Source organism: Podarcis muralis, chromosome 1, assembly GCF_964188315.1.
Source record: "Podarcis muralis chromosome 1, rPodMur119.hap1.1, whole genome shotgun sequence".
NCBI classification, from domain to species: Eukaryota; Metazoa; Chordata; class Lepidosauria; order Squamata; family Lacertidae; genus Podarcis; species Podarcis muralis.
Window position 1 is genome coordinate 21,422,037 of NC_135655.1, and position 22,858 is coordinate 21,444,894.

General features: G+C 43.6%; 1 protein-coding gene across 1 annotated transcript; it reads left to right on the forward strand.

Moving 5' to 3' along the window:
• The first annotated feature begins 11,615 nt into the window (after nucleotides 1-11,615).
• LOC114590603 (alpha-1-antiproteinase-like) lies at nucleotides 11,616-18,323 on the forward strand. The gene is made up of 4 exons (XM_028716862.2): nucleotides 11,616-12,251; nucleotides 14,253-14,520; nucleotides 16,115-16,262; nucleotides 18,074-18,323. Exons 1-4 carry the CDS (start codon nucleotides 11,657-11,659, stop codon nucleotides 18,263-18,265), a joined length of 1,203 nt encoding a protein of 400 aa, XP_028572695.2. The 5' UTR covers nucleotides 11,616-11,656; the 3' UTR covers nucleotides 18,266-18,323.
• The last annotated feature ends 4,535 nt before the right edge of the window (nucleotides 18,324-22,858 follow it).

Consider the following 22,858-nt stretch of genomic DNA (forward strand, 5'->3'; position numbering starts at 1 on the left):
AACATTATAGCCTCCTATCAGTTCTGGTATTCTGTAACCAAGTTGCTGAATAAATATTTTGCAACTTAGTTAACTTAGGTGGATGGGTAAATCAACTATGTTTCATCATTGTTTGCTCTGGTTTTCCTGGTTGCTGAATAACCCACTCCTTTCACGTTAGGGATATTAGAGCTGAGGGTACCTTTTTCGTTCCCAACCTTCGAGTCAGCTTTCTGATTTACTTAAGGCAGGGGTGTCCATACTTTTTTCAAAGAGGGCCAGATTTGATGAAGTGAACATGTGTGAGGGCCGACTAAAGCTTTTTTTTAGGATTAAAGTTGTTGAGCTTCTTTTGGGATTTCCCCCCAAAGTTCTTGAGCTTTTTTGATTTCACCCCAGGAAATAAACTGCCACATGGGCTGGATTAAACTGAATGGCAGGCCTAATCTGGCCACACTTTGATCATGCCTGACTTAAGGACTTCTAAAAATCCAGATGGCGCCAATTCATACACAGCAAAATTAGATCTATTAGTATTGACTTGGAATAATTTTTGTGAGCAATATATGTATTGCAATATCCAAATTAGATTGCTTTTGAAAAACAAAACATGAGTCAGCTATAGATAAAATCTGCTCCCCCAGGTTCTATGGTTTAAATACAACCGATAACAGGATCACTTCTATCTTAAAGTTAATGATTCCAGACCAATGCAGGGCATTTATGTTAACCCAACTGAACATTTTCCCGTCAGCTTTTGTTAAGGGCAGATACTTAAACATCCCTAGAAACATTGCTTATGTTATTTAAATGTGCTGGACACTGTAGAACAAATTCTTTTCTACTGTCCACTATATACGGTAATCAGCTACATAAATGTGTGTTATCACCCTTTTTGGATAGTTTAACTGCGTGCGCCCTGCAGCCGGGGGCAGAGCGAGCCACCAATGTCGGACATTTGGCACACCGCCCACCCACGACTGCAAAATGTCACTCCCCTCAGCTCACTGTAGTTTGCTTTCTGCAAGACCAAACTGACATTAATTATATAAGTAACACATTCCTGAAGTGCTTTTACTGTCAGTGGCGTCATCTCCAAAACTCGCGTCAGCATAAATTTCAAGACCTTCATATTTTTGGTTAGTAAACCTTAATCTGTAGTGCATAGTACCCTTTAGATATCTGGCTATGCGTTTTAGTGCTTTCCAGTCTTGAATGGAGCTTGAATGGGGCTTTCCAATCCCCTTCATGGATCACTGCCTCCCCTTCATGGATCACTGCCTTGCCGTGGCGAAGGGGCTTGAATAACTCAGAGAAGCTATGAGCTATGCCGTGCAGGGCCACCCAAGATGGACAAGTCATAGTGGAGAGTTTTGACCAAATGTGATCCACCTGGAGCAGGAACCGGCAGGCCACTCCAGTATCCCTGCCAAGAAAACTCCATGGACAAAGACAACAGGCATATAAAAGTTATGACGCTGGAAGATGAGCCCCTCAGGTCGGAAGACGTCCAACATGCTACTGGGGAAGAGCGAAGGACAAGTACAAGTAGATTCAGAGCTGATGAAGCGGCTGGGCCAAAGCCGAAAGGACGCTCAGTTGCGGATATGCCTGGAGGTGGAAGGAAAGTCCAATGCTGTAAAGAAAAAGATTGCATAGGAACCTGGAATGTAAGAACCATGAACCTGGGTAAGTTGGAGGTGGTCAAAAATGAGGTGGCAAGAATAAATATTGACATCCTGGGCATCAGTGACCTAAAATGGATGGGAATGGGCGAATTCAGTTCGGATGACCATCATATCTACTACTGTGGGCAAGAATCCCATAAAAGAAATGGAGTGGCCCTCAAAGTCAACAAAAGAGTGGCGAAAGCTGTACTGGGATGCAATTTCAAAAATGATAGAATGATCTCGATACGAATCAAAGGCAGACCTTTTAACATCACAGTAATCCAAGTTTATGCACCAACCACTGGTGCTGAAGAAACTGAAATTGACCAATTCTATGAAGACTTACAACACCTTATAGAAATGACACCAAAGAAGGATGTTCTTCTCATTATAGGGGATTGGAATGCTAAAGTAGGGAGTCAAGAGATAAAAGGAACAACTGGCAAGTTTGGCCTTGGAGATCAAAATGATGTAGGGCAAAGGCTAATAGAGTTCTGCCAAGAGAACAAGCTGGTCATCACAAACACTCTTTTCCAACAACACAAGAGACGACTCTACACATGGCCATCACCAGATGGGCAGCATCAAAATCAGATTGATTATATTCTCTGCAGCCAAAGATGGAGAAGCTCTATACAGTCAGAAAAAACAAGACCTGGAGCTGACTGTGGCTCAGATCATCAGCTTCTTATAGCAAAATTCAAGCTTAAACTGAAGAAAGTAGGAAAAACCACTGGGCCGGTAAGATACAATCTAAGTTAAATCCCTTATGAACACACAGTGGAAGTGAGGAACAGGTTTAAGGATTTAGATTTGGTGGACAGAGTGCCTGAAGAACTATGGATAGAGGCTCGTAACATTATACAAGAGGCAGCAACTAAAACCATCTCACTGAAAAGGAAATGCAAGAAAGCAAAGTGGCTGTCCAAAGAGGCCTTACAAATAGCAGGGGAGAGAAGGCAAGCAAAATGCGAGGGAGATAGTGAAAGATACAGGAAATCGAATGCAGATTTCCAAAAAATAGCAAGGAGAGACAAGAAGGCCTTCTTAAATGAGCAATGCAAAGAAATAGAGGAAAACAATAGAATGGGAAAAACCAGAGATCTGTTCAAGAAAATTGGAGATATGAAAGGAACATTTCGTACAAAGATTTCCATAATAAAAGACAAAAGTGGAAAGGACCTAACAGAAGCAGAAGACATCAAGAAGAGGTGGCAAGAATACACAGAGGAACTATACCAGAAAGAAATGGATGCCTCGTACACCCCAGGTAGTGTGGTTGCTGACCTTGAGCCAGACATCCTGGAGAGTGAAGTCAAATGGGCCTTAGAAAGCACTGCTAATAACAAGGCCAGTGGAAGTGATGATATTCCAGCTGAACTATTTAAAATTTTAAAAGATGATGCTGTTAAAGTGCTTCACTCAATATGCCAGCAAATTTGGAAAACTCAGCAGTGGCCAGAGGATTGGAGAAGATCAGTCTACATCCCAATCCCAAAGAAGGGAAGTGCCAAAGAATGCTCCAACTACCACACAATTGCACTCATTTCACACGCTAGCAAGGTTATGCTTAAAATTCTACAAGGCAGGCTTAAGCAGTATGTGGACCGAGAACTCCCAGAAGTGCAAGCTGGATTTAGAAGAGGCAAAGGAACCAGAGACCAAATTGCAAACATGCACTGGATTATGGAGAAAGCTAGAGAGTTCCAGAAAGACATCTACTTCTGCTTCATTGACTATGCAAAAGCCTTTGACTGTGTCGACCACAGCAAACTATGGCAAGTTCCTGATCACCTCATCTGTCTCCTGAGAAATCTCTATGTGGGGCAAGAAGCTACAGTTAGAACGGGATATGGAACAACTGATTGGTTCAAAATTGGGAAAGGAGTACGGCAAGGCTGTATATTGTCTCCCTGCTTATTTAACTTATATGCAGAATTCATCATGCGAAAGGCTGGGCTGGATGAATCCCAAGCTGGAATTAAGATCGCCGGAAGAAATATCAACAACCTCAGATATGCAGATGACACAACCTTGATGGCAGAAAGTGAGGAGGAATTAAAGAACCTTTTAATGAGGGTGAAAGAGGAGAGCGCAAAATATGGTCTGAAGCTCAACATCAAAAAAACGAAGATCATGGCCACTGGGCCCATCACCTCCTGGCAAATAGAAGGGGAAGAAATGGAGGCAGTGAGATATTTTACTTTCTTGGGCTCCATGATCACTGCAGATGGTGACAGCAGTCACGAAATTAAAAGACGCCTGCTCCTTGGGAGAATGGCGATGGCAAACCTAGACAGCATCTTAAAAAGCAGAGACATCACCTTACCAACAAAGGTCCATATAGTAAAAGCTATGGTTTTCCCAGTAGTGATGTATGGAAGTGAGAGCTGGACCATCAAGAAGGCTGATCGCCGAAGAATTGATGCTTTTGAATTATGGTGCTGGAGGAGACTCTTGAGAGTCCCATGGACTGCAAGAAGATCAAACGTATCCATTCTTCTTCTTCTTTTTTTTAATTGATTTTTTTTATTTTCAATGCAGAATCATAACAAAAATTACAAACATTGAATCCAAAATAATACTATACAAACAAAAATCCCCGGAACATATAGGGGGGAAAAACAGAAAAGGGGAAAAAAGCAAAAAAAAAAAAAAGCAAAGGAAACAAAACTAAACTAAACAAAAACGAAAAAACACACATCTACAGAAAAAAAAACCCATATCAATACGTACATAAACACAAATTGACTTCCTTTCTTTGTTCTAAGACCTCAAAAAAAATTACTCTTACTGTATTGTTGTGTCTAATTAGATTACTTCCACCTTGGTACTTTTTTTTTTTATACCATTTTTCTTTTTCTTTAACCCTGTAAAGCATCATTCATTACATACCAATATACTATCTCCAGAACAATGTTTTTTCATATACTCTTTAGCACAGCCCCATTCTTTTAATAATTTCTGGTCTGATTGTCCCCTTATGTAAGCTGTGAGTCTTGCCAAATTTATGTATTCACAAAATTTAATTTGCCAATCTTTCACTGATGGAATTTTTCTGCCTTTCCAGTTTTTAGCTATAAGCATCCTGGCAGCTGTTGTTGCATAAAGGAATACTTTCCTTTGATTTTCGGGGATATCATTTGTAATTAAACCTAAAAGGAATGCCTCCGGTTTTTTTCTGAAAGATATTTGAAACATCTTTTTAAGTTCTTCATAGATTTCATTCCAGAATTGTTTAATAGGTCGGCATTCCCACCACATGTGGAACATTGTTACTACAGTGGTGCCTTGCAAGACGAAATTAATTCGTTCCGCAAGTTTTTTCTTCTTGCGAGTTTTTCGTCTTGTGATGCACGGTTTCCCATAGGAATGCATTGAAAATCAATTAATGCGTTCCTAGGGAAACCGACTTCAGACCAGGTCCAGGGACAGTCTGTCCCCCGACCTCTTCTGAAGGCTGGGGGGGGGACAAGGGCTTTTCTTCCCACCCCCAGCATTTTAAAAAACCCTGGGACAGCGGAGGGCTTCTCCGCTGTCCGGGGCGATCTTAAAATGCTGGCGGGCGGCATTTTAAAATCGCCCCGGGACAGTGGAGGACTTCTCCGCTGTCCGGGGCGATTTAAAAGCCCCTGGGAAGGCAGGCAGGGGGGACAAAGACTTTTGCCCCCCGCCAGCCTTCAGAACTGTTAGTTTAGTGTGCCAGTATCGAGTGCTCTGTTTCAAACAATACAGGGATTTCTTGAGTTTACAAACCATTCCCTCTTTAACCTGTACACCATCAGGTGGTAACATGTAAACTGCACCCCCCTTCATAGAATCATAGAATCATAGAGTTGGAAGAGACCACAAGGGCCATCGAGTCCAACCCCCTGCCAAGCAGGAAACACCATCAGAGCACTCCTGACATATGGTTGTCAAGCCTCTGCTTAAAGACCTCCAAAGAAGGAGACTCCACCACACTCCTTGGCAGCAAATTCCACTGTCGAACAGCTCTTACTGTCAGGAAGTTCTTCCTAATGTTTAGGTGGAATCTTCTTTCTTGTAGTTTGGATCCATTGCTCCGTGTCCGCTTCTCTGGAGCAGCAGAAAACAACCTTTCTCCCTCCTCTATGTGACATCCTTTTATATATTTGAACATGGCTATCATATCACCCCTTAACCTCCTCTTCTCCAGGCTAAACATGCCCAGCTCCCTTAGCCGTTCCTCATAAGGCATCGTTTCCAGGCCTTTGACCATTTTGGTTGCCCTCCTCTGGACACGTTCCAGTTTGTCAGTGTCCTTCTTGAACTGTGGTGCCCAGAACTGGACACAGTACTCCAGGTGAGGTCTGACCAGAGCAGAATACAGTGGCACTATTACTTCCCTTGATCTAGATGCTATACTCCTATTGATGAGGCCCAGAATTGCATTGGCTTTTTTAGCTGCTGCGTCACACTGTTGGCTCATGTCAAGTTTGTGGTCAACCAAGACTCCTAGATCCTTTTCACATGTACTGCTCTCAAGCCAGGTGTCACCTATCTTGTATTTGTGCCTCTCATTTTTTTTGCCCAAGTGCAATACTTTACATTTCTCCCTGTTAAAATTCATCTTGTTTGTTTTGGCCCAGTTCTCTAATCTGTCAAGGTCGTTTTGAAGTGTGATCCTGTCCTCTGGGGTGTTAGCCACCCCTCCCAGTTTGGTGTCATCTGCAAATTTGATCAGGATGCCCTTGAGTCCATCATCCAAGTCGTTGATAAAGATGTTGAATAAGACCGGGCCCAAGACAGAACCCTGTGGCACCCCACTAGTCACTCTTCTCCAGGATGAAGAGGAACCATTGATGAGCACCCTTTGGGTTCGGTCAGTCAGCCAGTTACAAATCCACTGAGTGGTAGCATAGTCAAGACCGCATTTTACCAGCTTCTTTACAAGAATATCATGGGGCACCCCTGTCCCCAGCCAAGGTCAGCAAATGGATTTATCCTTGCCTGAAGAGCAAAGACTCTTCTTTGGCAATGTTTGGACAATGTTTAAAACAAATACCTTTCAACATTCCCGGTTAAGTATTAATGAAGCACTGTGCTCACATTGCAGTTTGCATAAATAGCAGATCATAAAGAATCAGAAGCTTTCTAACAGAAAGGGAGGTTCTGCACAACTGCTGTAAGTATCTGTCCTCTTTGGGTGTCCTCAAAACTGTCACTGTTTTACAGGGGAAGTTCAAGCGCATACCAGAACCTTTTCAGGCTTGTGCAGTTAAAGTGGATAAAAGTGTTTTGCTGCCCTACCGCAACAAATCCATTGCTTTGGAAAGCAATGGGTAAAAATGCACTTAAAAGTGTGGGGGTGAACAAATGATAAATTGGAAGATGTGTAAAAACAGTATAAGCAAATCAGGATGAGTGAAGGATAAAAGCTTGTTGACATGCAGACCAGACATAGGGCAGTATCCAGCCAGTGTCCCATCAGTGCCTGGATCAACGTTTGCACAGTGGAACTGTTGCTCAAGTTTAAATCTTTGCACTGACTGAACACGTTATTTAGATACTGTCCGTAGTCAATCTACCATGCAAGCAAATCAGGATGAATACAGAATAAGCAAACTCATCTGGATAAACCGGGGGATAGAGCAGTTAAATACTGCTTCGCAATGTATTTGAAAATACAGTGCCATATTTTCAAGTGAGTATCTTTAAATCTGCCTATTCTCCTGAAAAAAACTGTCTTTAAGTGACTTCTTGTTGTCCATTATCAGGGCCAATAAGAGTGATACTTAGGATTTTGATTTCTTGCACTACTCAGAATCATACATAAACTTACTTTAATGTCCTCGTCACTCAGGATGTTGGGTAATTGTGAAAGTTTCCCCAGATTTCCCTTCAAATTTTTGTGCTGATTGTTTATGTTTGTGCACATAAACCGGAGAAATGAAAGCATATTTTTTGTTTCCAAGTTTAAAAATGATTTCTTTGTACTCATGAGTGAAAAGGGGAGTGAACATCATCTGGTGCAGAAAAGCATACACATTTCCAAGATTGGCATGTATTATAGAGTTTTTTAATGATTTAGAAGAAAGTAAACATGAGTATATTGAAAAGAGAATGTGATTGCATGGAAAGAGTATGGGGGAAGGGCCAGAGCTCAGGGCAGAACAAACCATAGCATCTTCAGGCAGCGCTAGGAATGCCCACTGCCTGAAACTCTGGAGAGCAGCTATCAATCAGTGCAGACAATACTGAACTATGGCCTGGCTCTGTTTTAGGTAACTTCCTATGCTACTGTAAAGCATGGGAGTCAAATAATGCCGTTGGGAATGTACCAGCCCTCTCTGGCCAATGCCAGCTCTAAAACACTAAATGCAATTTAATGTTTATCACTGATAAGAAGTGACAGCCAGCAGTTTGGCACAGTGCTTACTCAGAAGAAGATCCAATGTAGAAATGACCTCCACCTTGCTGTTTTTAATTCACCTCACAAACTTGTGTTTAGCTTATAGCTACCCAGTGTAGTTTGAACTTCTTTTTCTAGCATTTGAAACCTAGACTCTAGATAGATGATGATGATAGATAGATAGATGATAGATAGATGATTGATAGATAGATAGATGATAGATAGATAGATGCATCTTCAGTTAAAAGATATAGAACCCACCCTATTTTTCTGATTGTGAGTTGATTTTAATATTGTCTTACTATATAATAAATTTGTAAGACTGTGATCATGCTGCAGTTTAGGTAGCTGCTAATTGGCAGCTTTGACAATGCCAACGTGATGGCAGAATGGCAGACAGGCAAGTGAGCAAGAAGCGGGCAGCCCAGGCGAGCTGTTTAAAGGTGCGTGGAAGGCATGTCAGATAGCGATTTGGCAAACCACTCACCCTCTGTTAAACATCACGGCGTTTAAAGGAGGGTGGGAGCTCTCTGAAGTGTCTGCCAGGCTCCTTTTAATAGAGGTGAGGCTGGGGCTAGTTGCTTGAGGTGAACCGTGAGGGGAGGGTGGTTGGGGGAACGATAAGGGATAGGTGATGGGTGAAGTGTAAAGGAAGGGAATTGGTCAGGTGTAAAGGAAAGACTAGGTATGGGGTGAGGCAGATTGTTAAAGAGACTAAGCATTCCCTTATATTTTGTAACCCAACCTGTGAATTTATGGTGAAGGGACAGTGAAAAAAAAGCTCCAATAAATGGGAATAATTATCATTTAGGTCAAATTGCCATCCCATTTTTAAATTGCTGCTTCTTCTTTTTTTCAAAATACATGCAAATCATTACACATTCATTTTTAAGGCTTCCTTGCACCTGCAATAGGGACGCGGGTGGCGCTGTGGGTAAAAGCCTCAGCGCCTAGGGCTTGCCGATCGAAAGGTCGGCAGTTCAAATCCCCGCGGCGGGGTGCGCTCCCGTTGCTCGGTCCCAGCACCTGCCAACCTAGCAGTTCGAAAGCACCCCCGGGTGCAAGTAGATAAATAGGGACCGCTTACTGGCGGGAAGGTAAACGGCGTTTCCGTGTGCTGCGCTGGCTTGCCAGATGCAGCTTTGTCACGCTGGCCACGTGACCCGGAAGTGTCTCCGGACAGCGCTGGCCTCTTAAGTGAGATGGGTGCACAACCCTAGAGTCTGTCAAGACTGGCCCGTACGGGCAGGGGTACCTTTACCTTTACTGCACCTGCAATCTACATTGCTTCAATTCTAAAATAAAAGGTGAACATGTGCAAACTTTCACATTAAAATAATAAATGTATGAATTTTATGTTTAAATTGTGAATTTAAATATTTAAACATAAATATTTAAAAATCCAAAATGCTTTTAAAAAAAGTTATATTGAATAAACTTTAAAAACAATAAATACATATAGTATTTTAAACTCTTAAAGTCATCAGGTCTGCAGTCCTGGTGACTGACTGACTGATATTTTCACAGCTAATTGGCTCACAAGAGCTTGCTTTTGGCTAACCTGCAATAATTGCATGCATGTCGCTTTAAATTACCCAAATCCTACGTGCAAAATGGCACAGTGGCACCAGGCATGTATCCCCAGACAATGCTATATTTGCACACCTGAGACTTTTCAAAGTCCAGGATGACTGTCATAATCATTTCCTGCAACAAATATTTGTTATTGTACTTGGGGATCAAAGTTTGAGTTTGATTGGGCTGTTTTTGGTTTATTTATTTTATTTGGGTATGGGGTTTTGGTTTTGTTTGAATTTCTAGATATTCTGATTAGTTTTTTTAGATTAAGCTTCTTGCAAGGGAAATGTATTTCAATCCCTTCAAGTAACCAAAAATGAATTGCTTTGTGCGTACTCCAACAGGGGTAGTTTGCTAGTAGCGAAACTTTAAAGCAGCCCTCCACAACCTACTGCCCTCTAGATTTTTTTTGTACTACATCTCCCATCATTCCTGATCATTGGCCATGATGACTGGGGCTGCTGGAGTTGAAGTCCAAAAGACTTGGAGGACACCAGGCTGGTCGAAAAATCCATTGCTCCGAGTAGTGACATAGATACAAAAGTCATTGAGTGCACTTGTATCACTAGAGTTCTCATTTACTTTATTTATACATTTATGTGTCGGCTTTTTAACAAAGCACTCAAATGGTTTACAACCTAAGAGGATCAGTCACATTAATAGAGGATAAGTTTATTAACAACCACAAGCCATGGTGGCTATGTTCTGCCTCCACTGTCAGAGATAACCTGTTTGTGAATAGCAGTTGCTGGAAATCACAAGTAGGGAGAGTGTTGTTGCAGTCAAGTCCTACTTCCCATAAGCACCTGGTTTCCCACCGTGAGAACAGGATGCTGGGCAAGATGGGGCTTTGGTTTGATTCAGCAGAGATCTTCTTATGTTCTCACTGGCCAATCGTGGACATTGTCACATCGTCCACATTTATGCCATGCCATAGGCAGCTAGACCTGCAAAGCGGGGGTTGGCTCCATACCATGTGCACACTAACATACCCTCCAACATTTCTCTGAAGAAATAGGGATGTCCTATTCCATCATCAAGGGATGCGGGTGGTGCTGTGGGTTAAACCACAGAGCCTAGGACTTGCCGATCAGAAGGTCGGCGGTTCGAATCCCTGCGACGGGTAGAGCTCCCATTGCTCGGTCCCCGCTCCTGTCAACCTAGCAGTTCGAAAGCACGTCAAAGTGCAAGTAGATAAATAGGTACCGCTCCAGCGGGAAGGTAAACGGTGTTTCCGTGCACTGCTCTGGTTCACCAGAAGCGGCTTAGTCCTGCTGGCCACATGACCCGGAAGCTGTACGCCGGCTCCCTCGGCCAATAAAGTGAGATGAGCGCCGCAACCCCAGAGTCATCCGCGACTGGACCTAATGGTCAGGGGTCCCTTAACCATTACCTTTATTCCATCATCATCATCATCATCATCATCATCATTTATACCCCACCCATCTGACTGGGTTGCCCCAGTCACTCCAACATATATAAAAACATAATAAAACATTAAACATTTAAAAAACCACTTCCCTATGCAGGGCTGCCTTCAGATGTCTTCTAAAGTTGTATAGTTACTTATCTCTTTGGCTTGGGGGTCACATAACTCCATGCCCACCAACATTTCTCCATGAAAGTAGGGATGTCCTAAGGAAAAGGATCAAATCAGAAACCGGGATTCCAGGATCAAACATTCCAGGATCAAATCAGAAACCGGGAGGTGTTCTGTAAATCTGGGACTGTCCTTGGAAAATAGGGACACTTGGAGGGTCTGCACTAAAGCATAACCAACATGTGCAAATCTATATTGCAGATAGATGTGTGCATATTATGGCGTTGAGGTATGCATTGTGTTTGGAGTGGAGCCAGTAAAGTCCATTCTTGACTGAAGTCTACAACGCATTGTGAAATGCTTCTTCCATCTTCCTCTCATGTTGACCTTCAGGAGACGAGCTGACTCTGAATGGGAGCAAGAACTGTTTTGAGTTGTTGTTGCTGCTGTTGCTACTAACACATTTTGTGGCAAGTAAAAATCTCTCTCTCTCAATTCGCAGAACTGACCGGAAGAATGCACTCTGCCATCTGTCTCTGTTTGATATTGGCCAGCCTCTCCAATGGGCATCATCAGGGTCCTGATGAACAGAACAGGACACAGCTAACTGCTATATATCCAAATATTGGCCGTTTTGCAATTAAATTTTTTAGTCTGGCTTCTTCAGCCTCACCTGATGCAAATATTTTCTTCTCGCCCGTCAGTATTGCATCCGCCTTTTCCATTCTTTCACTGGGGGCAAAATCTGCCACACGCACTCAGATTCTAGAAGGCCTTTGCTTTAACCTGACAGAAATTCCAGAGAAGGAGATCCACCGGGCACTCCATAATGACTTTTCCGTGCTCACTCGCTCAGATTCTGGGTACCAACTCGAGCTAGGAGATGCTCTTTTTTTAAGGGAGGGCCTGGAGGCATTACCAACCTTTCTGGATGACGTCAAGGCTTTTTACGCCGCAGAGGTGTTGCCCACAAAATTCCAGGAGCCAAAAGAAGCCGAGAAACAAATCAACGATTATATAGAGAAGAAAACCCACGGGAAAATTTCGGAGGTCGTCAAGGGTCTTGCTCCAGATACCTCACTGGCTGTAGCGAACTACATATTCTTTAAAGGTACACTTTGGGGTGGGGGATAAATTCAACTCTGTTCAGATTTTAAGACAAACCTTCTAATTTGAATTTTCTGAAACCATGTGAAAGCTGAGACGCAGCAGTTCTTTGAATTTTGCACTTTGCTCAGAAGGGGCTCATGGGCTCAGAGTAAATCCCATCTCTAGGCAATCCAGTCAGATGGGCGAGGTAGAAATAATAAAATGACTATTATTTATTATTATTATCAGGGAGAATCCTTTGCCTGTGACTTGAGGCATGTATCTGTGGACAAAGGCATGGAGTGAGCCAATGATCCCCTTCCTTTAATCCCCCCAAATTTTTAGTCCACAAGCATCCCCTCATTTGCTGGGGGAAAATCTTTGAGGGGCTTCTGTTTGTGTTCCCTTGGATGTGTGTAGTTCCCTCCATATGACCAGGAACACTGATAAAGTCACACAAAGTGTCCTACTCTTGTTCAAGTGAGTTCAGTAGAAGCTGCCTACAAAACCTCCCTGCTCAACTGAAGGGGGGTGCAATTCATGTGAGGACCTAGAGGGTAGGGTTTGCATACATATCCCCAGCCTCTGACATCATTCACACTTTGAGTGATCGAGAGTCCAGGCAACCTTGAGTCTCACAGTGAAGCTGCCACCACATGTTATCTTCACCAGTAATAATAAAAAATAATTTTATTATTTATTTGCCACCCATCTGACTGGATTGCCCCAGCCACTCTGGGCGCCTGCCAACAAAATATTAAAACACAGAAAACCTCAAATTAAAAAAACTCACCTATACAGGGCTGCCTTCAGATGTCTTCTAAAAGTCAGATAGATGTTTATTTCCTTGACATTGGATGGGAGGGTGTTCCACAGGGCGGGCACCCAGCTGTAACATGAACACATTCAGCCTACATTTCAGCTATTCATTCTTTCACCCCTAGAGTCTCTTACTGTAATGTCTCCACCATTATCCTAATTGCAGCACAGAAGGCATTTTTGTTGCATGACCCACAGTGGCCAGGGTGGTAATGGTTAACTCTTCCCTTCCTAGCTACAACTCCCCAACCCCTGGCTGAAAAGAGCCCCCTATGCCTTATTTGAGCTTGATGGAAATTGAAGCCAACCATATACTTTTTTCAGGCACCATTGTTGTACAGCAGTTTGGGGAGGGAGAGGTCCACAGCAGATGGGGAAAGTTAACCTTTTCTTCCCCAGCCGTGGCCTTCTTAAAAATGCTCCCATATTTAGGGTTTGGGGTGGGGATTCCTAAAGGATCCAGCAAGAGGTTTAACTTTTTATCCAGTGTAATTGAAGCACCGGGAGGAGGTGGTGAGGTGGTGGAGAGGGATGCCCCAAGTGATGCCTGTGGGCTTGGATCCTACATTTGACCCCCTCAGCTAAACAATTAATTTCCTTTACTTTCTTATTGTGTAAAATGCACTGCTCTGGCGAAGCTTTGTTGCTGTCGTATTTGTTGGGGCATGTGCAAAGTGCCCACCCCAATGTCAGCAGGGTGTGCAAAAGACCAGAGAAACAGTAAACACTTCTAAGAAGAATCAGTTGCTTTACTGACAATAATGCAGTTCCAGATACATACAGCAGATACTTTCCTTACAGCATACAGACCACATTCTGGCTGAGAGCAAACTTGCCTCCAAACACAGCAGCCTTTATATTGTAGTTTCTGCTGAGTCGTTCTCACATGGTTGCTGACTCATCCTCACGTGACGAACTAGCTGCAGGTGCAGGAAAACACACCCCAGTTAAACAGCGCACCAAAAGCAATCATATCTTGCCCTTTCCCCCCCCCCCTGCATGCATAAACATATATCAACCGTATTCAACCCTACATAGCAGTTCAGGAAAACAAACGGTGCCTGTCTATGAACCTGCTGACATGTAGCAACAATCTCTGCCAGAAAAACACACACTAATATTGCAAGTAAGATCAAATGTTGTGATTTGAATGAACTGTGTGATCTCTCCGTAATGTGGTGGTGGTCTCTTCTTTTCTCTTAAGGTGCCTGGGAAAAACCTTTTGATCCAGCTCAGACAGAAGAAAGGGACTTCTTTGTGAACGAACACACAACTGTCAAAGTCCCGATGATGCACAGGCTGGGCTGGTTCTGGTATTACTATGATGCTGAGTTGCATTGCAAAGTGCTACGAATGGACTACAAGGGGAGTGCCACCACATTCTTTATTCTGCCAGATTCTGGAAAACTCAAGCAGGTAGAGGAGGCTTTCTCACTAGAAACGTGGACCAAATGGGCAGTAAAGCTCCACCAGTAAGTTTTGTGTTGCTTCTTTAATGTTTCCATTAGATATATTTGTAACCAATCAGCAACTTAGGGCAAAGCTACACTGGTCGGTTATAACGTTAAAATGCATTATAAAAATGTGACACCAGAGGGTGCTGTAGAGCAGCTATCCGCCAGCAATAGGAAATTGTATTAAGAGCTATATTGTGGGGGATTTTTTACAGCATTTTTACAGATCAGTGTAGATCCAGCCTTACTGTCTTTGATTACCATACCACTTACAAGGTAAAGGACTAGATGTGGACCATCTAATATAGGAAAGCCTTTCTGAATGTTAGGACTACTCTTACTTTGCCATGGCAAACTTATCTAGTTGTAAGACTACTCCTAGCCGTAGCTGTAGGATAACCAGCCTCATATAACCAAAATGCTTGTGTCTAATTAAAACATGAAGGTGTTAATGCCACAGAGTAAGCTGCCCCGAGACAAATGACTGGATGCTTCCCCCATGTCACGTACAGAAGCTGACTTGACTGGCCATTCGAATCATACTTTAACATCGGTAGTAGCCAGAATCGTCTGCTGCACCTGAGTGCACAGTTCTGTCCATACACAGCTCTGTGGGATGCGGGTAGCACTGTGGTCTAAACCACTGAGCCTCTTGGGCTTGCCAATCAGAAGGTCGGCAGTTTGAATCCCTGCGACGGGGTGAGCTCCCATTGCTCTATCCCAGCTCCTGCCAACCTAGCAGTTCTAAAGCATACCAGTGCAAGTAGATAAATAGGCAGCACTGCGATGGAAAGGTAAATGGTGTTTCTGTACGCTCTGGTTTCCGTCACGGTGTTCCGTTGCACCAGAAGCGGTTTAGTCATGCTGGCCACATGACCCGGAAATCTGTCTATGGACAAACGCCAGCTCCCTCAACCTGAAGCAAGATGAGCACCACACCCCATAGTCACCTAAACCGTCCAGGGGTCCTTTACCTTTACCTACAGTTCTGTCCATCAACATCTTGTTGTCACTCCCTAATTTCTGCCACCTGAGACAGCTGCCTCACTCTGCCTAATGCTATGGTTGGCCTTGTTCTGAGATAACGTACATGGAGCTCCTTAAACCTGAAATGTGCTCTGTAAATGCAAAGTATAATGGATGGAATATTCTTTCATGGTGCAACAAAGGGAAATATTGCAGCTCCATTCACAGGCTGTGGAACTGGGTGCCATTTTGCTGAGTACCTTTATACTGAATGGGGTGCCATGCCACAACGTTTTGCACCAGCTGAAGCCTTTGAAAAGTTCTCAAGGGCAGCCCTACATAAAGTTTGTTGCTGTAACACAGCATTCAGCAACCTGGTGCACACAGGATGTTTTAGGCTACGGCTCCCATCAACCCCAGCCAGCAGGCCTGCGCTAACTAGGGCTTATAGGAACCGTAATCCAAAATACATGGTATGTACCAGGATGGTGATGGTTGCCATAGTTGGACAAGGCCCCAAGCACATTGAGTCTCAATGAGAATATGTTTCTATCATATCCACTCGGGAGCCGTGAGTTGCCTTTTTAGATGTCAGCCATTTGAGCAAATAATTGAAGTAATTTCTTGTATCTTTCTGTTCCTGAAGTGCTACAGCATCTGTGTTCCTTCCAAAGTTTAATATTTCTGCCAGCTATGAACTAAAGGAGACCCTCAGCAAAATGGGCATTACTGATGTCTTCAGTGATCAAGCTGATCTGACAGGAATCACTGGGCAGCCTTTGAAGGTGGAAAAAGTAAGTTGAAAACAAAAATTCCCATTAGTCACATGACTTCATTTTTTAAATTTTGTGTGTGTGTGCAAAGGATCCTGTTTTATTTGGGCAAATTGAATTAATTGTGCTCCATCTCTTTAAATTATCTTTATTCTTATTAATTAAATTTGTATACCACTGTTCAAACATAAAAATGCAAAATGAGAACACAAAATACATAATAAAATGAAAACAAAGCAATAAATCCCCTCTGACAAACACATTTAAAAGGGTTATACGATTTTAATCACCCAAAGGCCTAGTTTAAGAGGAATATTTTCACCTGGCACCTAAAGATATATAAGGAAGGCACCAGGCAAGCCTCGCTAGTAGGTGCTGGTAGGGATGGTAAGCAAAGACTCCCTCTTACAAATCTTAAGGACCATATTGCCTAATAATACGAGTTGCGACACACCACAGAATTAAGGAGATGAGGACCAGAGAAAGTGGACATATCAAAGAGGAAGGAGCTATACAACCTGCTCGTATGAATGGGAAATGAAATTGAGCACAACTACGATAAATAAAACAAAAGTTACGTTTAGCAGGATTAAAATTTAGCCATAATGTAGGCCTAGAGCACGTGGCAGAAGTGTTGGATACTACAGTCATACCTTGGGTTGAAGTAGCTTCGGAATAAGTATTTTTGGGTTGCGCACTGCAGCGACCCGGAAGTAACAGAGCGCGTTACTTCCGGGTTTCGTCGCTCGCAAATGCGCAGACGGTCAAAATGACGTCACGCGCATGCGCAGAAGCGGCAAATCATGACCCACGCACATGCAGATGCACGGACACTGGTTGCGTTCGCTTCTGGATGCGAATGGGGCTCCGGAACGGATCGCGTTCACATCCAGAGGTAACACTGTACTAGGGTCTTGGCAGACTAAGTAATGAAGCCAGGCCTTGTCCACCCTGTTCTTTTTTTATTTGAAGACATGTATTTGAAATAGGACTGTGCCATATGCTGTCTGACTATGATATTCTCTCCAGCGTTAGCCTCCTCAGTGCCAACAAAGCTCACGTTTCTGAACATTAGGGTTTGCCCAAGAGTTCATAGAATCATAGATTTGGAATAGACCACAAGGGCCATCGAGTCCAACCCCCTGCCAAGCAGGAAACACCATCAGAGCACTCCTGACATATGGTTGTCAAGCCTCTGCTTAAAGACCTCCAAAGAAGGAGACTCCACCACACTCCTTGGCAGCAAATTCCACTGTCGAACAGCTCTTACTGTCAGGAAGTTCTTCCTAATGTTTAGGTGGAATCTTCTTTCTTGTAGTTTGGATCCATTGCTCCGTGTCCGCTTCTCTGGAGCAGCAGAAAACAACCTTTCTCCCTCCTCTATATGACATCCTTTTATATATTTGAACATGGCTATCATATCACCCCTTAACCTCCTCTTCTCCAGGCTAAACATGCCCAGCTCCCTTAGCCGTTCCTCATAAGGCATCGTTTCCAGGCCTTTGACCATTTTGGTTGCCCTCCTCTGGACACGTTCCAGTTTGTCAGTGTCCTTCTTGAACTGTGGTGCCCAGTTCTGATACCCTTTTGGGTCCTTGGCTGCTGAGGGTCTCATTTGCCCTCATAGGCATTTATTGTGATTGGTTGCACCAACCCATGTGTTTTTGTGATGTCACCTCAGCAAAGTTACTCATTGACAGAAGGGGAAATCACATAGATGGCCAGAGGTAAGCGGCAGTGAAGACAAAGGCCTTTCAAAAAAAGCATTTCCTTCACAAATGAAATCCTTTTCTCCTCTCCAAACTCTGATGTCTTTCTTTGTTCTTCCTCAGGCTACCCATAAGGCTGTGCTCACTGTGGATGAGAAAGGGTCAGAGGCAGCAGCAGCCACTGTTTTGGAAGCCATACCTATGTCTATGCCTCCAACCTTAGAATTCAACATGCCTTTTTTTGTGCTGATGTATGAAAAACAGAGCAACTACACATTATTTGTTGGCAAAATAGTAAATCCCATTCTGCCCTAAGTGTCAGTGAATTCTGAATGAAGCTTTGGAATAAAGCATCTTGGCAACCCAAAGTTAATCTGGAGTCCTTCTCTTTTTCAAACCAGAGGCAGTGCAGAATGATGTGGGAATGAAAAGGAGTCTCCAAATACTTGTTTTCTGACTATTTTCCATGCTCCCTTCAGAGCATAAGCAGTAGGTGTCCTGGTATTGTTTTTTGCAACAAACCAGAGGTCAAATCAAACATTACAGCCCCCACAGGAGAACCATGAAGAAGACTGTAGTGTTTCCTGTGATTTTTCAGCTGATCAGATACAATCTACACTTCCTACATGGATTGCCATACGTCCAGATTTTCCTGGACATTTCAGCGATTTCAGCCCAGATACTGTTTCCGATGGCAGAATCCCAGCTCTGTCTGGGAAATTCCGGGTGTATGGCAGCCCTACAGGTGGTTATTGTTGTTGTTGCTATTGTTTACATTTATAGCCCATCCTTCCTCCCAGAGGAGCACAGGACAACAAACACACAAACAGTAAAGCATATGAAAGCAATTGCAGTAAAGAAGTAGGCTATGAAATATGTCTAGTTGAAAGGCTTGTTGGAAGAAGGTCTTCAGTAGGTGCCAGAAAAAAAATGGAGTTGTCATTTGTCTAATGTTTAAGGGGAGAGAACTCGCAAGAGTAGGTGCAGAATGAACCTCCAAATTAAGATAGGATCTGCAGGAGGCCCTCACCTGCAGTAACTGATTGGGTACATAATGGGTGGGACTATTTTTTTCAGGTTACAACTCCTATCATCCCCAATTGTTGGCCATTACGGCTGAGGCTGATGGGAGTTGGCTGGTGTGCAACCACACCTCAAGGGACTCAGATTCCCGCAACCTGACATGGATCATCTTCATGACACTAATTCACAGAAGTAGTTTTCAGAGGTGCTCAGATTTGGGGCGGGGAGAGGGAATAATATTTGAAGGCTTAATTTTTCGAGATGAGTCATGCTGGGTTAGAGTCAGTTCTCACAGTGGCCAAATGATGAGACACACACAGAAATGCAGCTGGAACATGAGACCCAGCAAGTGGTATTCTAGAAGCCATGGATAGCCTGATCTGCATGAATAATAGCACCATAAGCACAAATCATCATGACTGCAGAATAAAAAGGAGATGTATGAGGCCCCAAGGATCTGTTACAACGAATTCTCAACAGTCACCAAAACTGTAATCTTTATTGATTTTTGAGTGCTTGCTTCTCTCCTTTTTTATGTGTAGTATAAATGTCCCCTGGAAGGTTTCTGGTCTGAACCATTGAAATGCCCCCTTTTATTTCTCTGGCAGCTGTTTCTTCTCAGCCCCATTGCTGATCTTCTTGGCCATCCCTGTCTTTGGCCCCATATATCTTCACTACTGTTCAGCGGTTGCTCGTGTTTAATTGTTCCCCATGGCATCATCGCATCAGATTTTGATGACAAAATCACATACTGTGGCGATCACACAGGGTCCCTGGACGTTTCACCGTCTATTGATCCACTTTATTTCTCGCTGCCACCACCCAGGCCCTACCTGGTAAAATACTGAGTCTGTTTATTTATTTCAGTTTAACAAGTGTGTGGTTTCATAAACGGTCTCAGTCAGCTACAATCATGGGCTGCCTATCCAGACCTATAACTTCCGCTACCTGCTCTCACTCACTAAACCACCTCTCAGATATTTACTTGTCTTCCTAGCTCCTAACTGTTCCTGACTCAGCTTATTTTGCTACACTAACTCAACCTACCCACAGACTCTATCCCAATTCACTCCCACTCCAACCAACCACCCAACTCCCAAAGAACTCCCTCCTTCGCCCCTCCCAGAGCTGGTTTTATAGTCCCACTGACTCCACCCCCCTGGGTTCTGATTGGGTAACTTGTTTAACTATTTCACCTCCAGCACTCTCATATGTTAACGTCACACATACATAGTTCTCTCTTCAGTCAATCAGATTCAATGGTTGTCGGAGGGCACAAAGGAGAGCATAGGAAGGGCCCTGCTAGATCAGACCTAAAACCCATCTCAATCAGATGCCCATGGGAAGTCCACAAGCAGGACTTTCTGCAACAGTGCCCTGCCCAAGTGTGGTTCCCAGCCACTGGCATTCAGATGCACAGGACCTCCAGTGGTGGATGTTCTCCATGATTTTGCTTATCATTATTATTTTTAAAAGTCATCTAAATTGGAACAAAGGAGTCCAGAAACAGTAACAAGAACATGAAAGCAACCGGGAGAGTAAAAGGGGGGCTTGAGCAGTATGCACAATGAATATTAGCATACTTGTTTAAAAGATGATGATGATGATGATGATGATGATGATGATGTTTTTAGATTCATGAAAAACAAACAGGAAAGTAGATGATTGCACTGGTGCAAAAAAAATAAAGGGACGGAAGTCACCCACGCCTAAGTCCTGCTGTATCCAACAGAAGTCAGATCTGCCTCACCTTCATTAGGTTTACTTTTGACTCAGATAATATACTTCTCAAGCAATTTTGTACCATAGTGGCAAGCCAGGAGCACAGCATCCTGTAAGCACATTGCCAAATCCGTCACTGGTGTGGAATAAATCATACTCACGTGGAGCCAGCTCTTAAAACTATACTCCAGTTTCCAGGGACAGGATTGCTTCAATGGCAGGTGCATGTTGGACAGATAAATCAGAGCAGTATTCATCTCCCAAGCTTGGCTTCCTACCAGTGACACCTACAGAGACTACACATATGCTACCTTGACTGGCAGTTCCTTTGCATGCTGGCACCCATCTGTTTGAGAAGGATTATGCAAGAATAGCTACACTATACTTGCATCTACAATGTTTGAAGAACCCCTTCGTTCCTTCTCATGTTCACATGGCTTCATTGGCAGCTGAGCTCCTGGGCTAGTCAGTTTGATCGATTCGATTGATTTAGATGCCCCCTTTCCACAGTGAGCAGTGCCGAAAGTGGTTGTAAACCACTTCTTATCAAAATGCAAAACAGTGAGGCATGGAGTCTAGGGGGAAGAAGGAAGTTTACAAAGCATGCCTGTAAATTCAAATAAGATCAGAAATCAGAAGTTTATAGTACACAGAACAAATTCAAAACTAGAAAAGATATAAATACATAAAAGCAAAGCAGAAAAGAAAGTTATCGGACACTGTTTTTAACACTTGATTGGGAGCCGCCCAGAGTGGCTGGGGAAACTCAGCCAGATGGGTGGGGTATAAATATATTATTATTATTATTATTATTATTATTATTATTATTATTATGCAGTTCCAACTGCTGGTGCAGCACTTCAGGCACTTTAGCAACTTGTTTTAAATACAGTTGAGTGAGAGAGGGATCTTCTCAGCAGGCTAGAAGCTGCCTCCCTCAACTCTCCTCCGGAGGAGACCGACAGCAGCAAAAGGGAAACGTTGGGGAGGGCAATGAGGACTGGAGACACAGAGGTGTGTCTTGCTCGTTTCTCGACCCAAAGCTATGACTTGGAGGCCTCCCTGGAAACCCAATGAGGAAGCAGGATCTGCAGGAGTGTTAATGCTGTGAGCCCCTCCACCCTATGCTCGGGTTGTACATGTGTGTAAATAAAACCGCATGTCCTAAAAGCACCACAAACTGCATTAACCTTCATTCCAAGGAAACCGAACCCAGGTCAGCACTGGAACTCCTGCAGTCTCTTGCTGGCCAGAGATGGGGGTTGCACATCACCTTATGTTCTCTGGGCAGCTTGCAAACCTTCTGTTTGCAGCACTGGCTGAGAGAGAGGGGAAAGAGTGGCCATGTTTGGAAGAGAGAAGGGAAAGAGTTAGGAAGCCCTTTCTCCTCCCTCCCATCCTGCTAAATTCCAGAAACAGAGCCAAAGGACCATTGATCCTCCTGATTGGCTGGCTTGCACTCCAGAAAACATTTTCTGGTTTCTCTTCAGATTGTATCAATCTTTCGCCTTTTACAGAAAACATTTTTGGAGAACCTTGAAATCCAGTGGAATCCAGTACAGGCAAAGTTTGTCTCCCTGATTTTCCTTGCTTTTAATGCTGCAATAGCGAGAGCTACCAGGGAGTATAAATGAGCAACTGACACAACACTTGTGCTTTCTCTGCCAAAAGTCACAATGTCCATTCCAATTAGTTTGTGTGTGTGTGTTTTCAGTTTCCCCCCCTCTCGCTGCTCCTGTATCCTCCTCTGCCCCCACCACCTGGGATGAGCAAATGTCTCTCTCGTGTTCGTTCTTTGCGTTTCCTATCTGTACCAGCCATTCTTTGCAGCCTCCCACTCTAACACCCACACGGCAATGATTCCTTTCCCAGTACACAGCCATTTGTACAGAAGGTGGACTCTGCTCTGCAATCTCTGCTCTTGCACAGCCTATACTAGTTCATTATACTCCTCCATTTGATACCAGCATGGGCTTGTTCAGGAACAGGTCCCATGGAAGCTGAGGCAGCCTCTCACCTTTGCCTCCACCAACATTTAGACGCATAGCATGATGCTGGCAAACAGCACTAGCTCCAGTTTCAGGGGGCCACTGGTAAGGACACCCCTTAGTCCTAATCCCAGCAACTGCTGTCAGGCCCCCAACTGCAGGTTTTATCTAGATA